Below are 22,063 nucleotides of genomic sequence, written 5' to 3'. Positions count from 1 at the left end.
CCTCCAGTCCTGGGACTGGACCAGGCTGCCCATGGCCTCATCCAACCTGGTCCAAAAGAAAATCCTCAGGAAGTATTTGTAATGACAGAATACTTGAAAGTAGTACTGGAGTATTTCTGATGGGAGAGAATCTGTGAGGCTTCTAAGGCAGGGAGTGGAGAGAGAGCTATTCTAACCCTTCACAGAAAAGATGTGCATCACAAGTAGTACAGACATTGCTTGCAGCTGCTTCCTTTGCTCTGCAACAAAGACTAAACTGAAGGAGAATGGGATCTTTTTCACTAAAAACATTGAAGAAGGGCATAGACAGGGTTAGGATAGGGTCAGGTTAGGGTTAGGATTTGGTGAGGTTAGGGTTAGCGATTAAGGGTAGGGTTAGGGTTTGGTTAGGTTGGGTTAAGTTAGGGTTAGCAGTTAGGGGAAGGGTTAGGGTTAGGCTAGGGATAGGGTTAGGTTAGGGTTTGGGTAGGTTAGGGTTTGGTTAGTTCAGGTTAGGGTTAGGGTTAGGGTTAGGGTTAGGGTTTGGTTAGGTTAGCTTTAGGGTTAGTTTAGGGCTCCAGACTTTGAAGAGCTGCACAGTATCACACTTACGTTTGGGTGAGGCGTGCGGGCTGTCGGATGCGATCTGCCTCATGCGAGTGCCGTGGCAGCTGAGTGCAACCAGCCTGGAGATGATGGCTGTCTTCCCAAAGCCAATGTTCCCCACGATCACCACACCACGGTTCACGCTGGCGTTGGAGCTCTGCAGCTGCGCATCGATCTCATGGAACACCCAATCCCGGCCCACGAAGACGGACTCGGTGGTGATGCTGGGGACCTCGAAGAGCAGCGGCTTCAGGGAGATGTCTGGAGGTCGGTAGGGTGCAAAGCGCACTGTGAACAAACACCAGGAGAGAATTGTGTGTTAATACTGAGCACAGCTACCGAGCTGTTTGTTGGGCATCTTTTCACTGCAAGAGGGAAAAAGAATACAAGCTTGTTTATTACAAGTAGCACAGGCATTGCTTGCAGCTGCTTCCTTTGCTCTGTAACAAAGGCTTCTGCTAAAAACATCACAGAAGTGGATGGAAAAGGGAGAAGGCTCCGGGGAGACCCCATTGTGGCCTTTCAGTACTTGAAGGGAAGTGTATAAACAGGAGGGGGAAAGGGCTGTTTGTGAGGGTGGGCAGTGATAGGACTAGGGGAAATGGTTTTAAACTGAGACAGGGGAGGTTTAGGTTGGATCTTAGGAGGAAGCTTTTCACCCAGAGGGTGGTGACACACTGGAACAGGCTGCCCAAAGAGGCTGTGGATGCCCCATCCACATGTGTCTGCATTTCTGCTTCAGGTGGGAGATGTGAAAGCAGATCCAAGTGGTGCTGCAGGTGCCCTGGTGTTAGCAAGGAGCACAAGAAGAACTCCTGACCCGCCACACACACTGCAGCACCAACAGCCACAAATGCAGAAGCTGGCTGGGTTCGTTTCCCCATTTCTGTATGCAAGCTCATCTTTTGAAATGGTCCTCAGAGCTTAACAGGGGGAGGGAGAGAAATTCAAGTGCTTCCCCTTGGCAATCAAGGGAAAATCGCAAACGTTTGTGGGTTAATTAATTCCTCTGAAGGTAATGAAAGAGGGCTACAAATGGCTTCATTGCATCCGGAATCTTTTCATCTCTATTTAAAAGAGGCATAAAGCACCAAAAAAGCAGCCTGCTCTATTTTGTTTTTACCTAATGACTTGGCCATTGCTGGAGTTTGTTTTCATGATGAAATTAATACCGTCATTCGTTTCTATGGGCTGCCAGAGTCAGGGCACCTGGGGACAGTGTCCTCAGCTCTGCATCCTGGAACAGCCCTTGGTTGGGGGTTGGAACCAGCTGATCTTTAAGGTCCCTTCCAACCCAACTATTCTATGACTGCACCTTGTCCCCTCCCTATAATACTAAGGATCCCAAAGACATTGGGAACCCTGGGGAGGCACAGGGACTCCTGCACGGCTCCTGCTGTTGCCACGCTCAGCTCTTAGCTTTGCATTTGTTCCACCTTTGGATTCTTATCAAGTGAATAACTAAAACTAAACCAGTCTGGAAACCTTTGCAGGAACATATGGGGGTGGAGGGAGAAGGTATTTGCCGTTCTTTCCACTCAAGTGCAAGCTATCTAGGGAATGCACGCCTAAAAAAAGCAGGAGCTCCACACCAACCCGATGCCAACCTGGGAACAGAAGGATCAACTCATACAGCTCGTTCTGCCTGGAAGGTCTGTAAATGGGAGATGATACATATAAACCCAAAAAAGAAACGGATGGAAGCACTTTGTGTTGGCAGGGACAGCTGCTGCTCCTTCATATTCTATTGCTGAGATGATTTTTTCAGGGGAAACTATCAGGAAATGGCCATGCGGGCAGCAGGTGTCTGCTTTGGTTTTAAAACATGGAGTTCAGGTTGGGGGTTGATAAGTTGCAGCTCTGTGCATGTGCCTATGGGATGTGTGAGTGAGTGGGAATGTATGGCAAAGCTGTGTGGAGCCCATGCAGGTGGGAGCCAGATGGCCATCAGGTACCAAACAGCCTCCGGAGTGAATGAAGAGCTGTCGCTGCTTAAACCTACCAGCTGTGGGACACAGTGAACTCTGCTTTATGCTGGGGAGAAACAGATTTCAATCCCTATTTCTTTCCAGAGGTGAGGATGGGGATGTGTGCATTGACAACTGCTACATCCTACAGAGATTAAACTGGACACAAATGGGCACAGCCCTGAAGAAGGCTCAACATGACCCCAGTGGAGATGTGCCCACTTGTCTGCCATGACCCAGTCCTAGAACCCTATCAGCCCCCTGGGTCACAGCAGAGCAAGCCAGCAAGCCCCATTCATCTTGCTGTCCAAAGGAAGCCTCTGCAGGGCTGAGATACACGATGTGGATATTGCCAGTATCTTGAGATGAAGCCCAGGCAAGAAGCACTTTAATATTTATTACAATGAAATGTGGTTCTGAATAACACAGTATCTATCAGCATCTACTGTGTCCTTTGGTAAATAGGAGCCCATAAATTAGCCAAATGTTGAATTTATTTCCTTTCCTTGCTTCAGACTGCAGCTTCTTTCAAGTGTCATCTTAAGTGCCTCCATCCATCACCATGAAACCTGTGCCTATTTTTCATGGACTGCGTGCCTGAAAATGCTGAACTATGCTGTAACAGACCCAAAAGGCTGCAGTGTGGAGTAGGCATCAAGAAGGAAAACAAAACTAAAAATCAAAGAAAACGGTTTAAAGGAAACAACTGCCATATGGTCTGTATTGGCCAATTGTCCTGGTCCATTGCAGCACCAAGTCTGGGCAACCCCACTTGATGAGCTGATGGTTGGACTGGATGACTTTAGTGGTCTTTCCAACCTTAGTGATTCTGAGTCTCCATCCCCATGAGCCTCCCCGACCCAATAAGGTTCATCCCCTGCACCAGCACTGACATTTGGGGAGGAAAAGAAGCCCTGATGGCAACAGCTACTGGATGGCATCAACCCACAGCAGGGGTTGGAACTGGGGGATCTTTAAGGTCTCCTCCAACCCAACCACTCTGCAGTTCTATTCTAGGTTATAGAAACCCGTAACGGCTTCAAATTGTGCTGGCTCAAAATAGCTACACCAAAAAGAGCCTTCACCATCCTATTAAAAACCTGCCATGGTACAAACATTGTAATGCTCTTAGCCTCGGGGATTACATTGCAAAGTTGCACTTCTGGTTCAAATCACCAACTTAGCAGCACACAAAAGAAAATAGCTGAGATGGTCTCCATTTAATTTCTCTGCACTGGGATTCTTAAAGGATGGGACCCAAATAAGTGGGCTATGATGGATGCTGCTGCACCCACAGCCCAATGGATCCAGACCCACTGCCCCAACACGATGCCAAGAGTGAAGGCAGTGAAGCTGGACCCAAGTTTAGCATCTACAGTCAAAACAAAGAGCTGGAGATGGCAGCAGTGCAGTTGAATGCAATCTCACAGCAGTATCTGGGCTCTATCCTATTTTGGGGGGGGGGAAAAGCCAACCCCAAAGAGGGTTCATTCATTGAAAGGAAAATATTTCCAAATACTGCTTGATTCTTTTCACACCCTCTTCTCTCCCCTCCTCTTTTTAAAAATAGCACATCTCCTCCTCAACCAGAACCAGAAACAAGCTCCAAAAACCCAAACACTGCTGCTATTCCCATGCAACACCAACAGAAAGGGAAAACACACAAAGGAAGAGAAGAAAGAAAACACGCCGCGCTACGTTCCTCAAGAGCGAGTCTGGAAAACAACTTGATTCTGTTCCTACAATAAACTTCCATGTTTTGGATGCAATCACTGCAAATTACGAAGCCTTGGCAAGCTGCTCTGCTCGAGCATATGGAAATCCTGTCTGTCAAAGTTTGCCTTCTTCGCTTGCTGCTGCTCATCCATTTCTGTAACAGCCTCACCAGCCAAGATGATTTCACGACAGACTGAGATCCAGCACAATACAAATGCTCTTAATGCTCTTCTCCCCACCACTGGGGGCTCGTGTGCTCCGTGCAGACCCCAGAGCAGGAATGGGAGGTTTTACCTTTTCACCCTCAGAGCAGCAGAAGTTAAAGAAGCTCCTGTGTGCTGCCCTCTGAGCCCCTCTGATGTTTGCTCACATGGCAATGGCAAGGAAGAACCAACCGAGGGATTGTGCTGTGGTTGCAGGGCCACCACTGCTCCCAGAGATACTGGAAGCTAAAACCAAGAGTAAGAGGGGATGGAAAGCTCACGGACACAGCGTTACAGCAGTGCCAAGTCTCACTGGAATTAAATAGAAGGCAGAACTGCCAGCCCTTGTGCTTCTTCTCATCACTGACCTTGTATGGGGCTTGCCAGGAAGAAGCACGCAACCCTTCCCCCTTGAAAGGCCTTTGAGCAGCAAAAGGGACACCTGAATGCAAGTGAAGGACACTGTGAGCAGCCCCTGCTGCATAGGGTGACCCCAAAGGGACCGAGGGGAGAACTCCCAATGCTCTGAATGAACCCAGCACTCAGAAACACACGGGTGTTCAGGGAGCAAGCGGGGAGAGGAGCTCAGGGACCACCTGTAGGAACATCCACACAAACCAGGAGCTCATCCCCCATCCAGCACAGTGACACACAGACACACATGGCTCCTCCTCTTACCTCGCAGGTCCTGCTGTGTGCGGGCTCCGGCCACGCTCTGCCGGGGCATGCGGAGGGAGGTGCGCAGGGGGGTGTGTCGCTGCTCATCCAGGTACGCCAGGTCCTCCAGGTGAGCTGAGCTGGTGGCTGCCAAAGAGAGCAGAGCCCATCTTAGCTCCCATTTCCTTTTGTCAACAAAGCATGCAGGTGTAAGTACCATGAGTCAACACTAAGATGAGCCAAGGCTGATTTCCCATAGCTAGGAATCAAGAAATGCTTTGGTAATGGTTTCTCGTGCCCTGCTGCCCAGATGCTCTACACCATGCCCACCTCCCTCTGTTGACATATCCATTGCAATGTTGGGACTAAGCACCATTTATATTCCATTCACAACTATACCATACCAAGACTGTTACATCAAATCAAAATAATTAATCATATGACTCCTTCAAAAACTGCTGGAGATGCTGACTCCAATTCTTCACTGTGAAATGAGTAAACATTTGGGCAGAGCTCTGCTCATGCAGTGCTGGGTTCTTCCTCTGGTCCGACTGCATGGGACGCATCAACTTCACAAAGCAGAGCATTCTGGAGTGAAGAGGAGCATTCCTTCCTCCTGGAACCTAATGGACATGCACAGATCTTTCCAAGCTCTTGTTGCAGCCAAAAATAAAGTGAGACTGAGAGATTGCTAAGATGAAGGTTTCCAAGAGAGATGTCCAAGCTCACCCCAAACTGTGGGGTGAAGTGACACAGCAGAGGGACAGGATGCCATCCAGAGGGACCTGGACAAGCTGAGCAGTGGGCCCAGGTGAACCTCATGAGGTTCAACAAATCCAAGTGCAAGGTCTTGCACCTGTGTTGAGGCAACCCCCATTACCAATACAAGCTGGGTGGTGGAAGAATTGAGTGCAGCCCTGTTGAAAAAGACCTGCAGGTCTGGACCAGGCCCTTGGAATCCTAATAGAGCTGTGGTGTCTCTGTGCACTGTGGGGAGTTAGGAGAGATGGCCCTCAGAGGTCCCTTCCTAAGGATTCTATGGCTCTATGATACCAACTTATGTGATGGGGAGATGCTCCCAGCAGCACAGAGCTGCCCTTCTGCTCCCACCTCTAGCACTGTTGTGTCCAGTGCTCTGTAACAGAGCATCCTTGCAGTGTCCTCACTGATCAGCTGAGATTTATCTTTCCCATTTAGAACAGAGGAATAATTAAAGAGGCCTCCAGCCAGAGAAACAGAAGTCATTTTTTTCCTGACAGTACGCTGCGGTACTTCAAACATAATGTAAGATGAACTGATCTTATCAAATATACTATCAAACTCACAAAAGCTTCCCCTCAATGGTGAGGTTCATTCTGTGCAGCAAGACACTGCAACCGCAGATGAAACACACAGGAGGAACAAATGCCTCCTCAAAAGCGATACCTGTGTGCTGCTGCTGCAATCCTTCCAAGGTCCCAATGAGCTCTGAGTGTGGAACAGGAGGTCCTGGCATGGAGTTGTGATGCAACAGCCAAACATGGGCTCAGTCTGCTTGGGGTAAAATGCACCGCTGCAAGGTGAGATCCTCCCTGTGCATCCCACTTCAGCATATTAATAAATACAATTCAGTTTTAATGACATCATGCTGGGCTGGACGTCTGCTCTGAGTGAGCAAGGAGGAGTCGAGCACAATTAGGGTAATGTTATATTTTGGGTCTTATCTGAATTCCTTCTGTGCCCGGTTGGCATTGATTCTATTTCCCCTGGGCAAAGCAGGTGTTCATACACAGCTCCTGTGCTGCTCCTTCCCAGAGCCATTGCTGTGTCTATCCCTGCAAGTGTGCTCATCCAAAGGCCTGAATGCACAGCCCCAGTTCCAAGTGCCTCCTGCTGATTGCTGCAAGACATGCTGGAAGAATGCATGATGAAATACTGCCTGCGTTTGCCTGGGATGCAGCAGGAAGAAAGCAAACACTGTTGTAGCTTTCAGTTGCTGTGAACAATAAAAGAGTAAAACAGCAAAGCCAATGTATTTACATGGCTCTGAGCCGTACAACTGAACTGCTGGAAGACCTGGGATTACTTTTATAGGTGTTTTTCTTGGATCCAACCTCTGGCTGCTTGTAGCTCTGGATTTCCACATTAGAATTGAGTGCACTCCATCTCTGCAGAGAGGAACAGCACAAAAGCAAAGCCTGCTTTGTAGAACAGGTAATGTGATGACATAGGGAATTACAACCACCTCTGCTGTGATTTGCTGTGATCACAAGGAACTGCCCGACAAGCTCCGTATCCACTTCTTTGCTCCTTTCCATTTCCTTTTCTTTTCTCTCTTTGGCTTTGAGGTTGAGGTTTCAATTAGAACTGCTGATGACTCGACTCTGCTCTGCAAATGCAACACATCAGAGCAAGTGAAGGAACACTCCTTGTACCATGAAGCCTGGAGAGGTGATTCTGTCACCCCAGAAGTGCTCTCTGTGTCACCAACGTCGGGAGGGAATTCCCTCATCCTCTTGGTTTCCCATGGCAGCACACAGTGCACTGCAGCTGCTTCTAGAGGATGGAATTTGGAACCCAACCAATCCAATGCATTAACACATGCAGTAGGCAGCCCAGTGTTCTCCTGGTGGTGTTGGTGAGGATTCACCCACAAGAAGTGAACCTCAACCCAACGTGATGAGGTTCTGCAGCCTGAGTTCCTAGTCTTTTAGTTCCCATCACTTGTTTCCATGCTGAAATCCCATGCTTTTAGTCTCTCAGATGTGAGTGCGTGGCAGATGTTGTACCTCCACACTGTGTGTTTTAGTACTGATGACAAACCCATTTCTACATTGCTTTTTGTCTGGGGTGAGATTAAAGAGGTAATGTAATCCCAGTTATGCAATGCAGCCTGGGTTGTGAAGCACTGCTGCTTTAACAGACGTTATCCCTGCACACAGACCAAGGCCAAACCTTCCAACATGTCTATGGAGACAGATATCTCAACATCATCACAGGATCATCACAGGATCCCCCAAGTCAAAAGGGACCCATAAGGATCACCCACATGCAATTCAAGCAATACAGCAGCAATGCAAGGAAGAATAATTCCAAGCAAGAAGCTTTTCAGTACAGCTTTAGCGTTTCTAATCCTCTTGCTGCTGTTCTGGTACCAACTTGAGGGCTGACCTCAGCAGCGTTCAGACACCACTAAGCTACTGCTGCATTGTTTAAGAACCTTTCCAACAAGGCATCTGAAATTAAATGAAGAGAGTTCTGATGCTAAGCCAGAACAAAAGGAGATTGGTTGTTAGCTGATCTCAGGTGCTGCTCCAGGGGAAGCAGTGCATGCACATGTGTGCTAATGCACCCAGGGCAAAGTCCCACTGAGAGAGGTGGAATCCACAGCAATTATTCTGTAGGCAGTTTATCCTAATTGACTTCACTGTGAGGCTCTGAGGATCAGCAGGGAAGTTTGGGCACTTGGCTTTTCCCTTTGGAATACAAGAAGTGACAGATGTGGAATCGATCTCAGGTTTGAAGTACGGTGTATTTGTATTGCAAGACAGGAAGGAAATACTTTTTGCTTTTTTACATCTCCTTGCCAATATTCTTCCAGCTGCACAGCTTTGTTAAAAAGACATCACAGATGGCCAAAACAGCCATTAAAAACCAACAGAAACAGTTCTTCCCACCAGAGTTTTCCATTAGAAGTATTACGGCACGTGAGAAGGCAGTTTTTGTCCCACTAAATGATGATGACTACAGAAAGGAGATGAGGAGCACAAGACAAGGGCTGTGATATGGAAGGGCTGCACCTTGAACTATAATCCAACCTGAAAGTAAAGCCATCACACTCTTACCTGCGACTGAGTTGGGCCGTGGCATGAGGTACAGTGGGATGGACTGCACTGACTGGGACAGGACGGTCTCCAGGTTCCTCTCTGGGATCTTGTTCAGGCTGTAGGTGGAGGCCGTCATGTTCTCATCCACACGGTACAGGCACGAGTCCATGCTGGACTTCTGGGACTGCCAGGGCTTCAGGTTGCCACCGGATCCCATCTCCTTGCTGCCTTCCCCTCCATACTTTGTGCGCTCCACGTTCTCGGAGTAGCTCGTCAAAGTGGCTTGAAGGAAGGAACCACAAAGAAAATAAGCATGGGAGGAAGAAGTGCTTGCACACACAGCCACGCTCGTCATACATTCCACATCCACATAAATCAGATGAAATTGCTTTTAATGATGCTGCTTCTGCAGGAACATTCGGGCTCACACTGATAGAAGCCATTTGTAATTACAGAGAGTATTAAAAATGATGTGCGATGCTGCGTTAAGGGTACACAGCCCCAGAAACAATTAAGGATGATCTGTTAGCAGTGCTGCTGCTACCTCTGAATTCGCATCACAGCCACAACCCTTCCAGACGGCGCTCTTAGAATTGCATAACCTTACTAAATATCATTTATAAAGACTGTCTGACAATGAGACGCCACACAGACAGAACCCCCCCACCTGCCTCACGCCATCTACTGCTCCTCTGGGTGAGTTCAGCTCAGAAGCTGAATGCATTGGTTTGATTTGTTCTGGTTTTGGGATGCTTTCTGTTTAATCCATCCATTCCCCTTTGCACTGTCCAGTTCCCAAGAGCTAAGATGCTGATATATTAACACATCACTCACCATTCAACTCAACATTCAATTTCATTCCAGCCCTTCCCAAACCCTGGGTGTGCGTGTGGATGGACTTAGAGATATTTATCTCCTAAATCCCCTGAAATGCATCGCTTTCACTTAGCCCATGGTAAATACCAAGCCAAGGCCAAACTCTTTGATCATTTCTGTCCCTGGGCACAATGCTGTGGCTCTGTGGCCTCGTGTTGGTGGTGCATATCCCACTGCTGTCCTTCCCGGAGCAGGGGATGCACTCCCTCATTACCACCCATCCCCACAGTGGGCTTCACACTGAGAGATCAACCTCGTAAAGCCACCAATTCATCATCCAAAAATATGAAGACATAAAAGAAACTTCCAATCCACATCCATCCCAATGGAGCTGGGGTAGCCTTCAACTTTCACCTTTCCTATCTTTTACTCTCTGGGTGTTGTGTTTGCTTGACCACACTGTCAGCTCAATGCCTGCATATCCCCTATGTGTCCCCTGCATACCCCCTATGTATTCAGCTCTTTGTAACATATATCCTGAGACCTGAAATCCAACACATGCAGCTGATGAGAACCACATTTGCTTGTTGGCATTTAGACACCCATTCCTGTCAGGTAAACACACTGACACTTCAATGGGAGAAGCTAAGATAAAACCCAGAGAGACACTTACAGCTTTCTTTGGCTGCCAACACTGATAAATACATTTTTAACTATAAAACCTCCAACTGGAACAGCCAGGGTTGCAATGCTGGGCACAATACACCTCACTGACAGAACCTCAGCCTATTTCTCATTAATCATTTCTCATTAACCTTAGCAGAGAAACGCCAGCAGCTAAGATGTTCAATACACCAAACTAAGGGTAAAAACCAAAGTAACTATGGGTCAAAGTAAGCTTTTTCAAGCACAGATGGCAGGCTCTATGCCCAACCAACCATCACCTTTCTTACCTCTTCTCTCAAGCAAAATATGACTTCTAAGAGTTATAACTTAAGAGCTTTGCTTCCTTATCGCCGCACTGTGCTGTGTTCCACCATAACCTTGAGAAATGAAGCACAGGTTCCAAACTTCTGCTGCTGCTCACACAGCTCTGCTGCAATGTGGATCATTACAGCAAAACATTCAGGGCCAATCCTCTGAGATTTCAGGGCTCTGTGATTCAGGACTGTGACACCAGCAATGATGGGCTGTGAAAATGAACCTTAATGACAAAGAATCCCAACAGCCCACAATCCTGAGCTGCACTGAACTGTGCCAGTGCCAAAGGGGCTGCAGCAGCACCCATCAGAACCCTGTGCTTTAAGTCCTTGCACCCTTGAGATGCAAATCAAAGCACTGTCTGGTGACACAGTGGCTGTCACACTGATGGAGATAACAGAGGAAACCTTTCCTCAATGCAAAGCTTATGAAGGAAACCAACAGTTCTTTGCTGTAAAACCTCTTATGGGTCCCATCTTTAAAGGGAAGGATACAAAACCAGACGGCATGCTCTAGATTTGGGAAAGATAAACTGAGCCTTTCCCAGTCTATAGCCCTGCAATGGGTTACGGGAGAGAGCACAGAGAATAGCACTTTGTGATCTTCCCATTGCTGAATCCATCTGGAAAGCACAACCTGGGTACCAAAAAAGGCAGAATACTGCAGTTCTGGGCTGCTCCAGTGGAGCTGCTGGGCTGCAGCCTTAAGTAGGCTGAGGCTGAGGAGCACAGGAGAGATGTGGGCAGAGGGCACAGCAATGGGGCAGCTCTGGAGTCGCATCTTCAGTGCATCAGCTGGTGGCCAATCTACACTGTATTTAATACGAGTGCAGACAGAATTTGAGCCATCAAAAGCACCTGAGAGCTGTGCAGCCCTTTAAGGAGCACAAAGGCCCTGTGATGGCAGGACTGAGGAATTCATCTCTGTGCAGACCCTGCACGCCGGAGCACGAGAGCTCCAGCTGCACTTATCTCCAGTCACACAAAGGCATTTTTGCCATCCCATCCAACTCTCCTCGAGGCAAAGATCATGCCTGGCAAACATCACCTTTCTGCTCACACTGCAGATGGAATGGCAGAAAAAAGCAGTTTTCTATGGTTACCATTTAATGGCAAGCAGCAGTTATGATATTAATTATAGGTAGGGATTAAGGATAGACCTCAAGAAGGAAATAGGGATTTTGTTGCATTAAAAAAATAACTGCAGCAATGCAGTGAGTTTCAAACACTGCAGAGGAGAAACTCTTGTGCAAACAATGCAGGTTCACCTTGTTTCTCTCCCATCCCCATGCATGCCTTGCACAGAGAGCTGCAAAACTACTTCCAGCCTTTGGATCCTGCACCAGACTTATTTCACGTGGCAGGAATCTGCAGTTTAAGATCTGAACTCAAATCTATGGGTGGAGAACTTAAGAAGGTGGCCCCCCCAATGTCACAGAACCGCAGGGGTTGGGAGGAACCTCTGGAGATCATTGTGTCCAATCCCCATAAAGCAGTTCCCTACAATAGCTCATGCAGTAGATGGGTCAGGACTATCCACAGGAGGCGACTCCACCACCTCCCTGGGCAATATACAGGTATAGATACAACTTGCCATGTCACACTGGAGATGTCCAAGCTAAAAGGAAGGAGTGGACACAGACTGGACCCCTCAGCCCTTCTTGAAGCTGGAGGTCAAACCCCAGCCTGCTCCTCACCTGCTTCACTTCTCCTACAACACTGGTCTCACCAAGAGGGGAAAAACAAGCACTGCTTTAAGTCACATCACCAATCCTACTAAAAACAACAGAGATTAAACAGGTAAACCCATTTCTGTTTCAAGCCTGAAGCTACCATCAATCACGAGGGAGCACACAAAGCTCTCGGAACGTAATGAAAAATACCTTGGCCATAGCATCGTGCTGACCCTGTATTCTTTTGGTTCTGAATCAGAATTCCCTGACAAGCAGGATGAGGAAGAGCAGGAGTGTCTGTGATGCAGACAGGGCTCATAGCTACGTGCTGTGCAGAGCAGAAATACAGCAAAGCAGCAGCACTGCAAACAGCCCTCTGCAAACAGCACAGCTCCAGCTCCTCTACTGCAGGTTCTCGTTTGGGGAAACATGGTGATGAGTGTTTTTAAGCACAGCAAACACCAAAGAGATCTGTTAGTAAGGCTCCAAATCTAATCTACATGCAATAGTTCTGATCTTCCAAAGGGAAAGTGTCCCAAAATACAATTATTTAGACACGTCCCTGTTATAAAACCACACAAGTAGGAAGGTTGGACTGGGTGATCTTAGAGCTCTATTCCAACCTTGGTGATGGTTCCGTGATCCTAAGGACAGCTGGAGGAGAACCTCTGTGACAGCAATGCATAATGACAGATGAGGGGCTCTCTCAGGTTCCTAATGGCCTCGAAACTTCATAAGATTAAACAAGAGAGCAAAAAAGAGGCATGTGGAGGGGAGTTATTCATACACCAAGTTAGTTGGCTGAGGCAAGGAGGATGGAGTGTCCTTGAGGTCCCTTCCAACCCAACCCATTCCATGATTCTGCCATTCTATGATTCTATGCTTGGTAGAATCATAGGTACCAGGAGTGGTACCTACAGCACACAATGCCATTGAGACACAGTGCTGCCCAACAGATGAGATGTCTGATAAATCACCTCTCCTTCCTCCTCCTGCCACATCACCCCACTGCTGCAAGATGCAGGTGCATTAGAGAGCAGAGCTCATCAATATCCAACATTATTCAGGGAGCTCCTCCTCTGGGGAATGAACCCGGATGGGCAAACTGAGAAATCTGTAGTTCTTAGAAACCTAATTCATTATTAAGCAGCCGCTTGATAATACTGATGAGAATGTCAGAACTTGAACTCAACAGCTGTAGGGTCACAACAATATCGAACCAGAGTGAAATCCATCTCGGAGGGACCTCTGAGCTGCTCTTTGCTCCCTTCTCCAAACTCAAATCTGTAAAGAAACCCGTCTTGGTTTCCTGCCAGCAGCATCTCTTCTGCTCAGCGTGCAGCCCAGACCAATTTATTCACAAACCCATTTTTCACCCACAGCCGTGTATGTAGGAAGCAGCAACTCTGTGACAGCTCAGAACTCAGCCTTCATTGTAAAGCACACAAAACCTAAGGGAAGCCAACTGGAGTACATGGGATAAGATCCACCTACATCACAGCAGCAGCGGTGCAGGAGGACCTACCCAGTTCACTGCCTTTGATTTCAGCAGCTTCAGCATCATAAACATCTCCTTGCTCCAAATGGTCTCTCCAGTAAGCACTGCACGGCTGCAAAGGACCCACCCAGAGGGTGGTGATGCCCAAGGAGGCTGTGGATGCCCCATCCCTGCAGGCATTCAAGGCCAGGCTGGATGTGGCTCTGGGCAGCCTGGGCTGCTGGGTGGTGACCCTGCACATAGCAGGGGGTTGGAACTGGATGAGCACTGTGGGCTGTTCAACCCAGGCCATTCTATGATTCTAAGATTCTTTATGTGTTGGCAAGAGTACAGCCTTGCATGGCAATATCGGAGATGTTCTGCATTCAGCCATGCATCAGAAATGCATTTCTGCTGGGATGGATGCACAGCACCCAGCAGCGCTGAGGTCCAGTGGAGGAGCGCGGGGTTGTGTGAACACTTTTCTTTCCAGTAGCAGATTCCGAACATCAGCAGTTGGCTGCCTCTGTGCTGAGAGAGCCAACAACTCTGGGAAGCTCTTCTGAGGTTAAAGCCAGGTCAGCACTCCCAGCAGCAGCTTCTGCTGCATTGAAAGGATTTAGCAGCTTCCAGGAGAAGGCTGACTGGCTCCGGGCTCCTGTCAGCTCCCTCCTCCTCCCTCCTCCCCCCTTTCCTTGTTCTGCAAGCAAGCAGCATACATTTGTGACAGCTTTCAGTGGCAGCTGCAAAAGATGCAGCAGATTACGCCCCAAAAGTCAGCTCTTCCTACAGCTGCAATGCCACTATTGCACCGCTCCTGCCCTGCTGTTCTGACCTGGGGTTCTATGGAGCTTTTGTGAGGGTGCACTGAGGGGTAAGCAGTGATATCAGCTGTTTGGGAGGAGCAGGAGGGTGACCATGACCACAGCTTTGAGATGGAAACCTCCCATGGATTTACACTTCCAAGGTGCCATCAGTGTGGCTCTCTTCACACAGAGCAAACATAAGCAAGAGAAATAGCACCGAGGAGCTCTGCATCCAATAAAGGAGGAACGCAGCAAAGGGAAACCTGATCCCCGACCCTCCAAAAACAAGGAGAGCACAGCTGTCTGTGCTGCACATATGGACCATTCCCTTGCAAATAATTCCTGCTAACTGTTGTCATGCAGACAGCGCCCTAACAGACCCAGAGCACAACAGCTCACATCCAACCGGTGTGACGATGGCACAAATGCACACCCATCCTTCTGCCTGTGCTGCATCAGGCCTTGCAGAGGGCAGCAGAAGCAGAAAGACCTGGCTGCAAAACTCCCCTTGTTTTGCTGCTGGAGAAGATTGCACTCCTGCAGTCTGTTATGGCTGCACAGCTTCTACTGAAGGGCAGAGTGAGATGGTGTTGAAAACGCTGTCAAAGGGAATGGGGCCAAGGGAGGGAGGCAGAGGCTGTTGTTTGCCTCTGAGTGCTAACAGAAGGAGTGGGAAGCACTGGATACATTACTATAACCTTGGGATAAGCCATTTCCTTTCACTTTCCGTTGGGTTCTGACTTTCAGGAATGACTACAGAATGGGATGAGGGGCATGACAGAACCAGCAGCTCCAGCATCTCATCCCACCAGCAGTGTGCTGACACTCCCAGCCTCACAGATGTGCTGCTGGGACCATCCACATCTCCCACGTCCCTCACCTGGGCAGCTGGCACAGCCATCCCCCACAGCAGCCACCCCCAAGACACTCTGGAGCACCAGAAGCCACCAGTTTGCTTTGCTATGCAGCTCCCCATGGCTCCTAAGAATTAAAGGAGAGGGGAAAACGCTGGGAAGAAAGATGGCAGGAAGCAAGTATGAGAAGTAGAGAATGAGGGAGGAAGATGGGAGGAAAGGCAGAGAGCAAACAACTGCACTCTTTGTCTTCTACCACTTAAACACTACCCAAGACTTCACACCAAATGATTTTCACTTCGCCAATGCAGCTCCCACCATCAGCTTATCAGTGAGGAAGGGTGGATGGAGGGTGACCATGGTGAACGCCTCCCACTTGTTACCAAAGCTGCACACGCTGCTCCAACAAAGCTTGCTGCATGCACAGCGACCGGCTTGACATTAGGGAACAAGCAGAGCAGGAGGGCACGCAGCCCTGCTCACCTATGATGCCGCTGTCCCTGCTCTCCAGCGTGGACGTGGGGCTGGTGACGGCCCCGTAGCTGCAGTCCTTGGCAGGGACGCTGGTGCTGACGGGTGGCAGCGTGGAGCAGGGGCTGCTGGCGGGCGGTGAGGCCGTGCTGCTGGTCAGTGTGGAGCAAGGGCTGATGCGCTGCGTGACGGCCGAGCTCTGCAAAGAGGGAACGTGCAGAAAGCAGTCAGCAAAGGGCGGTTCTGTGCGCTGCTATGCAAGGGTGCGAGCGCTTTGCTAAGCGGTGATGAGCTCACCTTGACTAACAGCGAGACAAACCAAAGTCAGGAAATCCTGCCCAGACCTCTGTGCCATTTGCATCTGCTCAGAAATCCCAGCGGGATTGCAATTTTCCTTTTGCCTTGTAAATGTTTTCCTCTGTTCAGGAAAACCAACTGTGGACTCATAGCTCTGCTCAGAGGGATGACTCCAAAACCCCAATCAGGGCAGAGTCGGCTCTGGATACGCTGCCTCCCCCACCATAGAGGGTTCCTATAATATCCCAACACTGGGAGGGTGACTCTCCATGGACAGAACACAAGGAGAAATGCAGCAGCACAAAAAAAGCCGCTGTTCTAAAAGTTATCTGTGCAAAACTGCATGCAGAAAAATCCTGTGAGTTTATAGACCCCATGCCATGCACTGAGATGAGTTTATAAAGCAAACAGATTTGCTGCTGGGTGCTGTTGGTGACAAGTTGTGCTGTAAGTGTGGCTGCAGAGCACACTGACAATGGGTGAGCCCACCCTGCCTGCCTGCTTTTGCTGTTGCAAAGTGGCACTGCCCTCAAGGAAAGAGCAGCTGAAGTTAATTGCCAATTAGGAATTTCCTTAATGGAGATGCCTTGTATTGTGGGTGAACACTTTCCTAATGACCCCAGAGGTCTGCATTCCCACATTCACACCATCTGAACCCAGACAGACGGCACCGTGCTCACAAGTCACAAAGCGTGTCTCAAGTCAGATTGGTTTCTTCCTTCTCACTCTTCTACACTTAAAGCCCAGGATGGACGTCAGTAAGCAGAACAGGGATCCCAAGGCAGGCCTCCAAGCTCTGTGCTCCCCCAACCAGAGAGGTCCCTGTGGGGTGGCAGTGGGCACACTGTGGGGCAGCCCCCTGAGCAGCACAGCCCCAGTGAGCAGTCAGAGCACTCAGCACTGCAGCTCCAAGCTGTGCATGGCAAGGCTCTGCTGAGCCTTTATCTCAACTGCTTTACCAAAATCTTAAGCTTATCTCGGGGTCAGCAAAACAATCTGCCAGCCTTAAAACACTGAAATTAAAGCTCAGCCCTCCGCTGGCCGATAGCATCACTGTCTGATGAAATGCCAGAAGTGATGTCCTTACCAATTCTTTTATTTGTGGCCCCAATGATGCAGCTCTGCAGGCAGAAGGAAGCAGCTCCGTAACGCAGCCACGGCTTGGCACTGACTGATGTTTTATTTCTGTATCTGTATAAAAGAACCTTCCTCTGCGCTCGCTTTCAGCATCCATTCCCACTGACAGAACATTCTGTATTAATACGATTGCTGCTGTTTCATCTGCCACATCCTCACTAAGCTTCACAGAATTCAAGTCCTCTGTCACAGCCCCACGGCCCTTTGTGCCACTCCAGCAGCTCTGGTTCAAAAACAGCTCCCCAAAAAGTCAGAGAGAAAGGATTAATTCTTTGATATTCATGATCTCTCATTAAGGAAAGCGTGATTAAGGAAGAGTCCATCCAACAAGCACATCATTCCACAGCAATCTGCATTAAGGATTGCATCCTTCAGTGGGTCCAGAACCAGGCAGCTGGATGGGAATGGGATGTGCTGATGGGGCAGTAACAGTGAGAGCAGAGGAGATACAAGACCCAAACCCATTGGTTGTGCCTATGAGTGGGGCTGAGGGAGCCCGGCTGCACAGTGGAGCACTTGGGACAATGCTGGGTGCTGTACCATCCTGTCCTAGGGGCACTTTAGAATGGAGCTCTGTGGGCACCCAGAGCCATTTCTGGCTGCTGCTTCTTAGGGAAGTCAGCACTGTGAGCCCAGTCCCTGCAATTGTGCTGTGTTGGTATCTAAAGCAGAGACAGAATCCTGCAGAGTCATGCAATGACTGTTAAAAGAAGAGTTACAGCTGAGCTCCTGAGTCTCACCTTTCTGCTACCTGCTCTGTTCTTCTCTTAGCTTAAAACAAAACATTCAAAACCAACAGCAGGAGGTCTCCCAGCTTTGTCCTCATTTCAACAGTGCTGACAGCAGCAGGTACAGCCCCGGGGCTGAACAGCAGGAGGAAGAAACTCAAGCAGGTTCTGCCAACCCCACACCGCAGCCAAGACCCCGACCTTGTGCCCTTTCCCTATTCAGCAGCCAGAGAAGATACAGCAAGTGCCCACTCCCAGAGCATTTGCAGACACAGGAAGAAACAATAGGAGATGTTTCACATGGGGGCAGCTCATCTCTGGAATGCACAGCAATGATTCACTGCTGAACAAGGAGATCCAGCCTTCCACCTCACTGCAATCATTTCATCACCAGGAGACACTCAGCTGCCATGGAACGAGGAAATAACCACCATCTCTCATCCTGTATTCTGATGGGAACCAATAAAAACACTGAGCGCCTTCCAGTGTTGGAATGGCGCTTAGAGAATCCTTCAGAGGGCAGAGAGTGATGGGACAAGGGGTGAATGGTCTTAAATAAAAGAGGGGACATTCAGGTTAGATGGGAGGGAGATATCTGTTACAAAGAGGCAGTGAAACCCTGGCACTGCTCAGATCTGTGGGTGCCCCATTGCTGGATATGCCCATTGCCATGGATGGGCTCTGAGCAGCCTGAGCTGGGGGGCAGCCAGACCACAGCAGGGAGAAGAGCTGGGGGCTGTAAGGTCCCTTCCAACCCAAGCATGCAGTGATTTTGCTGTTAAAAGGAGAGCAGAGGACACATCATACCTGGTTCTCGTCCTGCACCTCCATGCTGTACTGGGGCCCTGGCTGCACCTCTGTGACTTTCTCCCCCAGGAGGAAGCCCAGGCGAGTCATGAGTGTATTTGCTGCCTCATCTACGGATGGAGGGGGTCCCAGCTCCTGCTCAGCGTCACCTGAAGAGGGAGAGAAACAAACAGGTTCAGGTAAATTAATGACCTTGGCTACTGCTCAGTGCATTTACCAACAGAACACTGTTAAATTTCCACACTGTGACTTCTGTACCCAGGATTCTGGGTTACATTCAAGTCTATGTTAATGTTATTTGATGGTCATTAACTTTAAGGTTATTCATTCCCCCAGCCGTGAAGGCATATTTACTCTTATTCTGGCTGTCACTTCTGCTCTCGTTGCTTGTTTTATTCTCAGCACCCCAGGTGGAAGCAACACATTCACCTCCATTTCCATGCCCCACCACCAAAACCCAACTGGGAAGCAAGATTTCCTGGATGTGATGAATTCAAGCCCCCATGTGCCAACTTCTGCTGCTCCCACAGAGCTACAAGAGATGCTCAGCAGCAAACCTGCACTTCTCAGGGGTTAGCAGCAAAGAAGAGGGCAGAAAAATCACGAGCATAATTTGCTGTCAGCTGCTGCTTGGGATATACTCAGGGTTATATGGGAAGTGCTGCTCTGGAGAGGTTTCCTTGTGCAACATATGGGCTGTGATATGGAGGTGAGAGCACCTCCCAACCCCTTCCAAGCTTAACAATTACATCAAAAAGTTATTCCAGATGATTGTTTCCTCGAGTTTTCTTGCCAAAGAACTAAGTCTGCTTAAGGACTTGAGGCATCCCAATAGTGAGGCTCTAAAGGGCACATTCTGCCCCACTGACCACAGCTGCTGCAGTACAGTCGAAGCCTGAAGGTCAACCTCTTCCCACATCACACCGATGCAACACTGCGCTTGGCGCAGTTGTAGGATACTAATGAGGATCTGCAATTACTCTATAGTTAATTATTCATCTGATCGTGTACAATCTGGAAAAAAGCCCATCTCCTTTCCCGCATCCTGGCTCGGGGCTGCTGCAGCTCTCAGCCTGGAGCTTCAAATAGAGCTCTCTGATAACTGAACCCCACCAACCATGGGATCAGGGATGCACCCAGACACCTACACCCAGAAACTCCCATCCAGCTCCCAATGTGCATCTCCTGGGAGCTCCCAGCCAATTCTGGGTGCTTCACCCACACCACAGTCCTCAGGAGCCCCTCTGTTCAATAAAGTCAATGCTCATGAGCACTGCTGGCTCCGGGAGCATTGCTTACATGGCAGCTTCACCACGGCGAAAGTGGATTATGGAGCGTGAGAATGGAAGCTGTCTTCTAAGTCACTGAATCCCTATTGTACCGCTTTAAACAGCACCGACGTGAACAGGATGGATTTAAGACAGAGACAAATTTAGATGGATGGCCCCATTTTCCTGAGCCGCTGACCACCCACATTTGGGCTGTGGGCATTTACCATCCCAGGGAGTCATATTCAGAACAGATACGTTTATGTAAAATGAGCAGGATACGGGACTTTGATTTCCAAGGTTATCTCTGCTTTTTTTTGTAATAAAAGTGGACTTTTAGAATGCATCCCAGATCTCTGCATTGGCCTAAAATTAGCAAATAGGCGACTGTGCAGTGTGATGTCTGCAGTGATGCATGGGGAGAAGCACTCGGTATGGGTTCCTGTACCTAAGCCATGTCTCACCCCTTTGGGGCTGGGTGTAACCCTGCCCATACCAGCCCTACAATTGCTCCCAGGGGCACAAAACTGTCTTTTGTCCCTAAAATGAAGTTCTGAGCTTGGCCCAGCTTACAGATCCACAAAGGTTGGAAATGACCTCTGAGACCATCTGAGACCCCATGTCCAACCCACCCCGCCATGCCCATAACCACATCCCTCAGTGCCACATCTCCATGGTTCTGAACACCTCCAAAGACCAGAACTCCCTGTCCCCCATGCAGACCATGTCAGCACCTGACCACTCTCTGCAGAAGAAATCATTCCTAATACCCAGCTGGACCCGCCGTGGTGCAACTGTGGGCCATCTCCTCCCATCTTATCACTGTTACTGGGAGTGGAGACCAAACCCATCATGCTATAACCTCCTTGGGGAGCAGGAGGGTGTCCCCTGTGCTTCCCCTTTTCCACACTGAATGATCCCAGTTCCCCAGCTGCTCCCCAGGAAAGCTGTGCTCCAGCCCCTGCCCAGCTCTCTCCTCTTCATGGCGCAGGATGGTGAAGCAGCACAGACAAGTGAGAACTGCCTGGCATGGCTGTAGCCCTAATCCCATCCTCACAGTGCAGGCCACAAGCACAGAGAGCCCCCAAGAGCATCCAGGGCAGCCTCAAAGCATCCACTGTTTTATTACCAACCCAACGCTTCCAATGAGGTGGGCATCACTTCTCCAGCCTAGCATGCACAATGCAACGCTGCGGCTGCATTTCATGCACACTTCAGTGCAATGGGTTCCAGGAGCACAAACCTGGCAGCAAGAAGCACCAACACACTGCAGGGAACTGCTGGTTTCCCATTACATAAATAACAATCTGTTATTAATACCCTCAGCACCAGGAGAGGTCGGGCTCAGATGAAGGAGAGGTAATTTGTCTGAGCAGCACATGTGTGGTTCTGGGGAAGAAAAATGTACGCACGCTGCCTCGCTGTGTGCTGCCAGAACAAATGGACCCAAAAATAAGACATTCAGATTCTTCCGGACTGACCTTTTCATCAATAAGAAGCACCTTCAAAACAGAAAGCAGATGAGCGCTTTCCAAAAGGCCACACGCAAGAGGTGATCCCATTTCTGAAGAACCAACCCTTCATCTTCAGGACAGAAAGGCAGCTGCTGCGTTACACAACAGAAGCAAATCCAAGCTCCAGCACTGATGTGAGATGGCTTGTGCAGGAACTGAGAGCATCACAAGCAGAGCACACCGACTACACGGATGCCTCTGATTTTCCTTCCTTTCCAACAGCTGAACACACACCAGCTGTGCCCGATCACTTCTGCAATTCACCGCAGAATTACCTGAATTAGGGCTGCTGGGAGCAATT

The 22,063-nt window shown here is 49.1% G+C and overlaps 1 protein-coding gene across 16 annotated transcripts in view; it reads right to left on the bottom strand.

The window, feature by feature from the left end:
* The window catches only part of TANC2 (tetratricopeptide repeat, ankyrin repeat and coiled-coil containing 2), a 139,617-nt gene that overhangs the window by 48,880 nt on the left and 68,674 nt on the right, over positions 1-22,063 (bottom strand). For 15 of the 16 annotated variants that reach the window (XM_015885745.2, XM_015885749.2, XM_015885744.2 and 12 more), the window contains 5 exons: positions 18,981-19,129; positions 16,024-16,210; positions 8,953-9,216; positions 5,150-5,275; positions 592-873 (listed from right to left, as the gene is read on the bottom strand). In XM_015885745.2, the coding sequence (XP_015741231.1) occupies positions 592-873; positions 5,150-5,275; positions 8,953-9,216; positions 16,024-16,210; positions 18,981-19,129 (1,008 nt within the window). Of the gene's footprint in view, positions 1-591; positions 874-5,149; positions 5,276-8,952; positions 9,217-16,023; positions 16,211-18,980; positions 19,130-22,063 lie in introns of those variants that run through there. The other variant, XM_032449376.1, reaches the window with a different exon arrangement.

The sequence above is a fragment of the Coturnix japonica genome, chromosome 27 (genome assembly GCF_001577835.2).
Source record: "Coturnix japonica isolate 7356 chromosome 27, Coturnix japonica 2.1, whole genome shotgun sequence".
In the NCBI taxonomy this organism is placed as follows: domain Eukaryota; kingdom Metazoa; phylum Chordata; class Aves; order Galliformes; family Phasianidae; genus Coturnix; species Coturnix japonica.
This window is presented reverse-complemented; position numbering and strand designations above follow the sequence as displayed.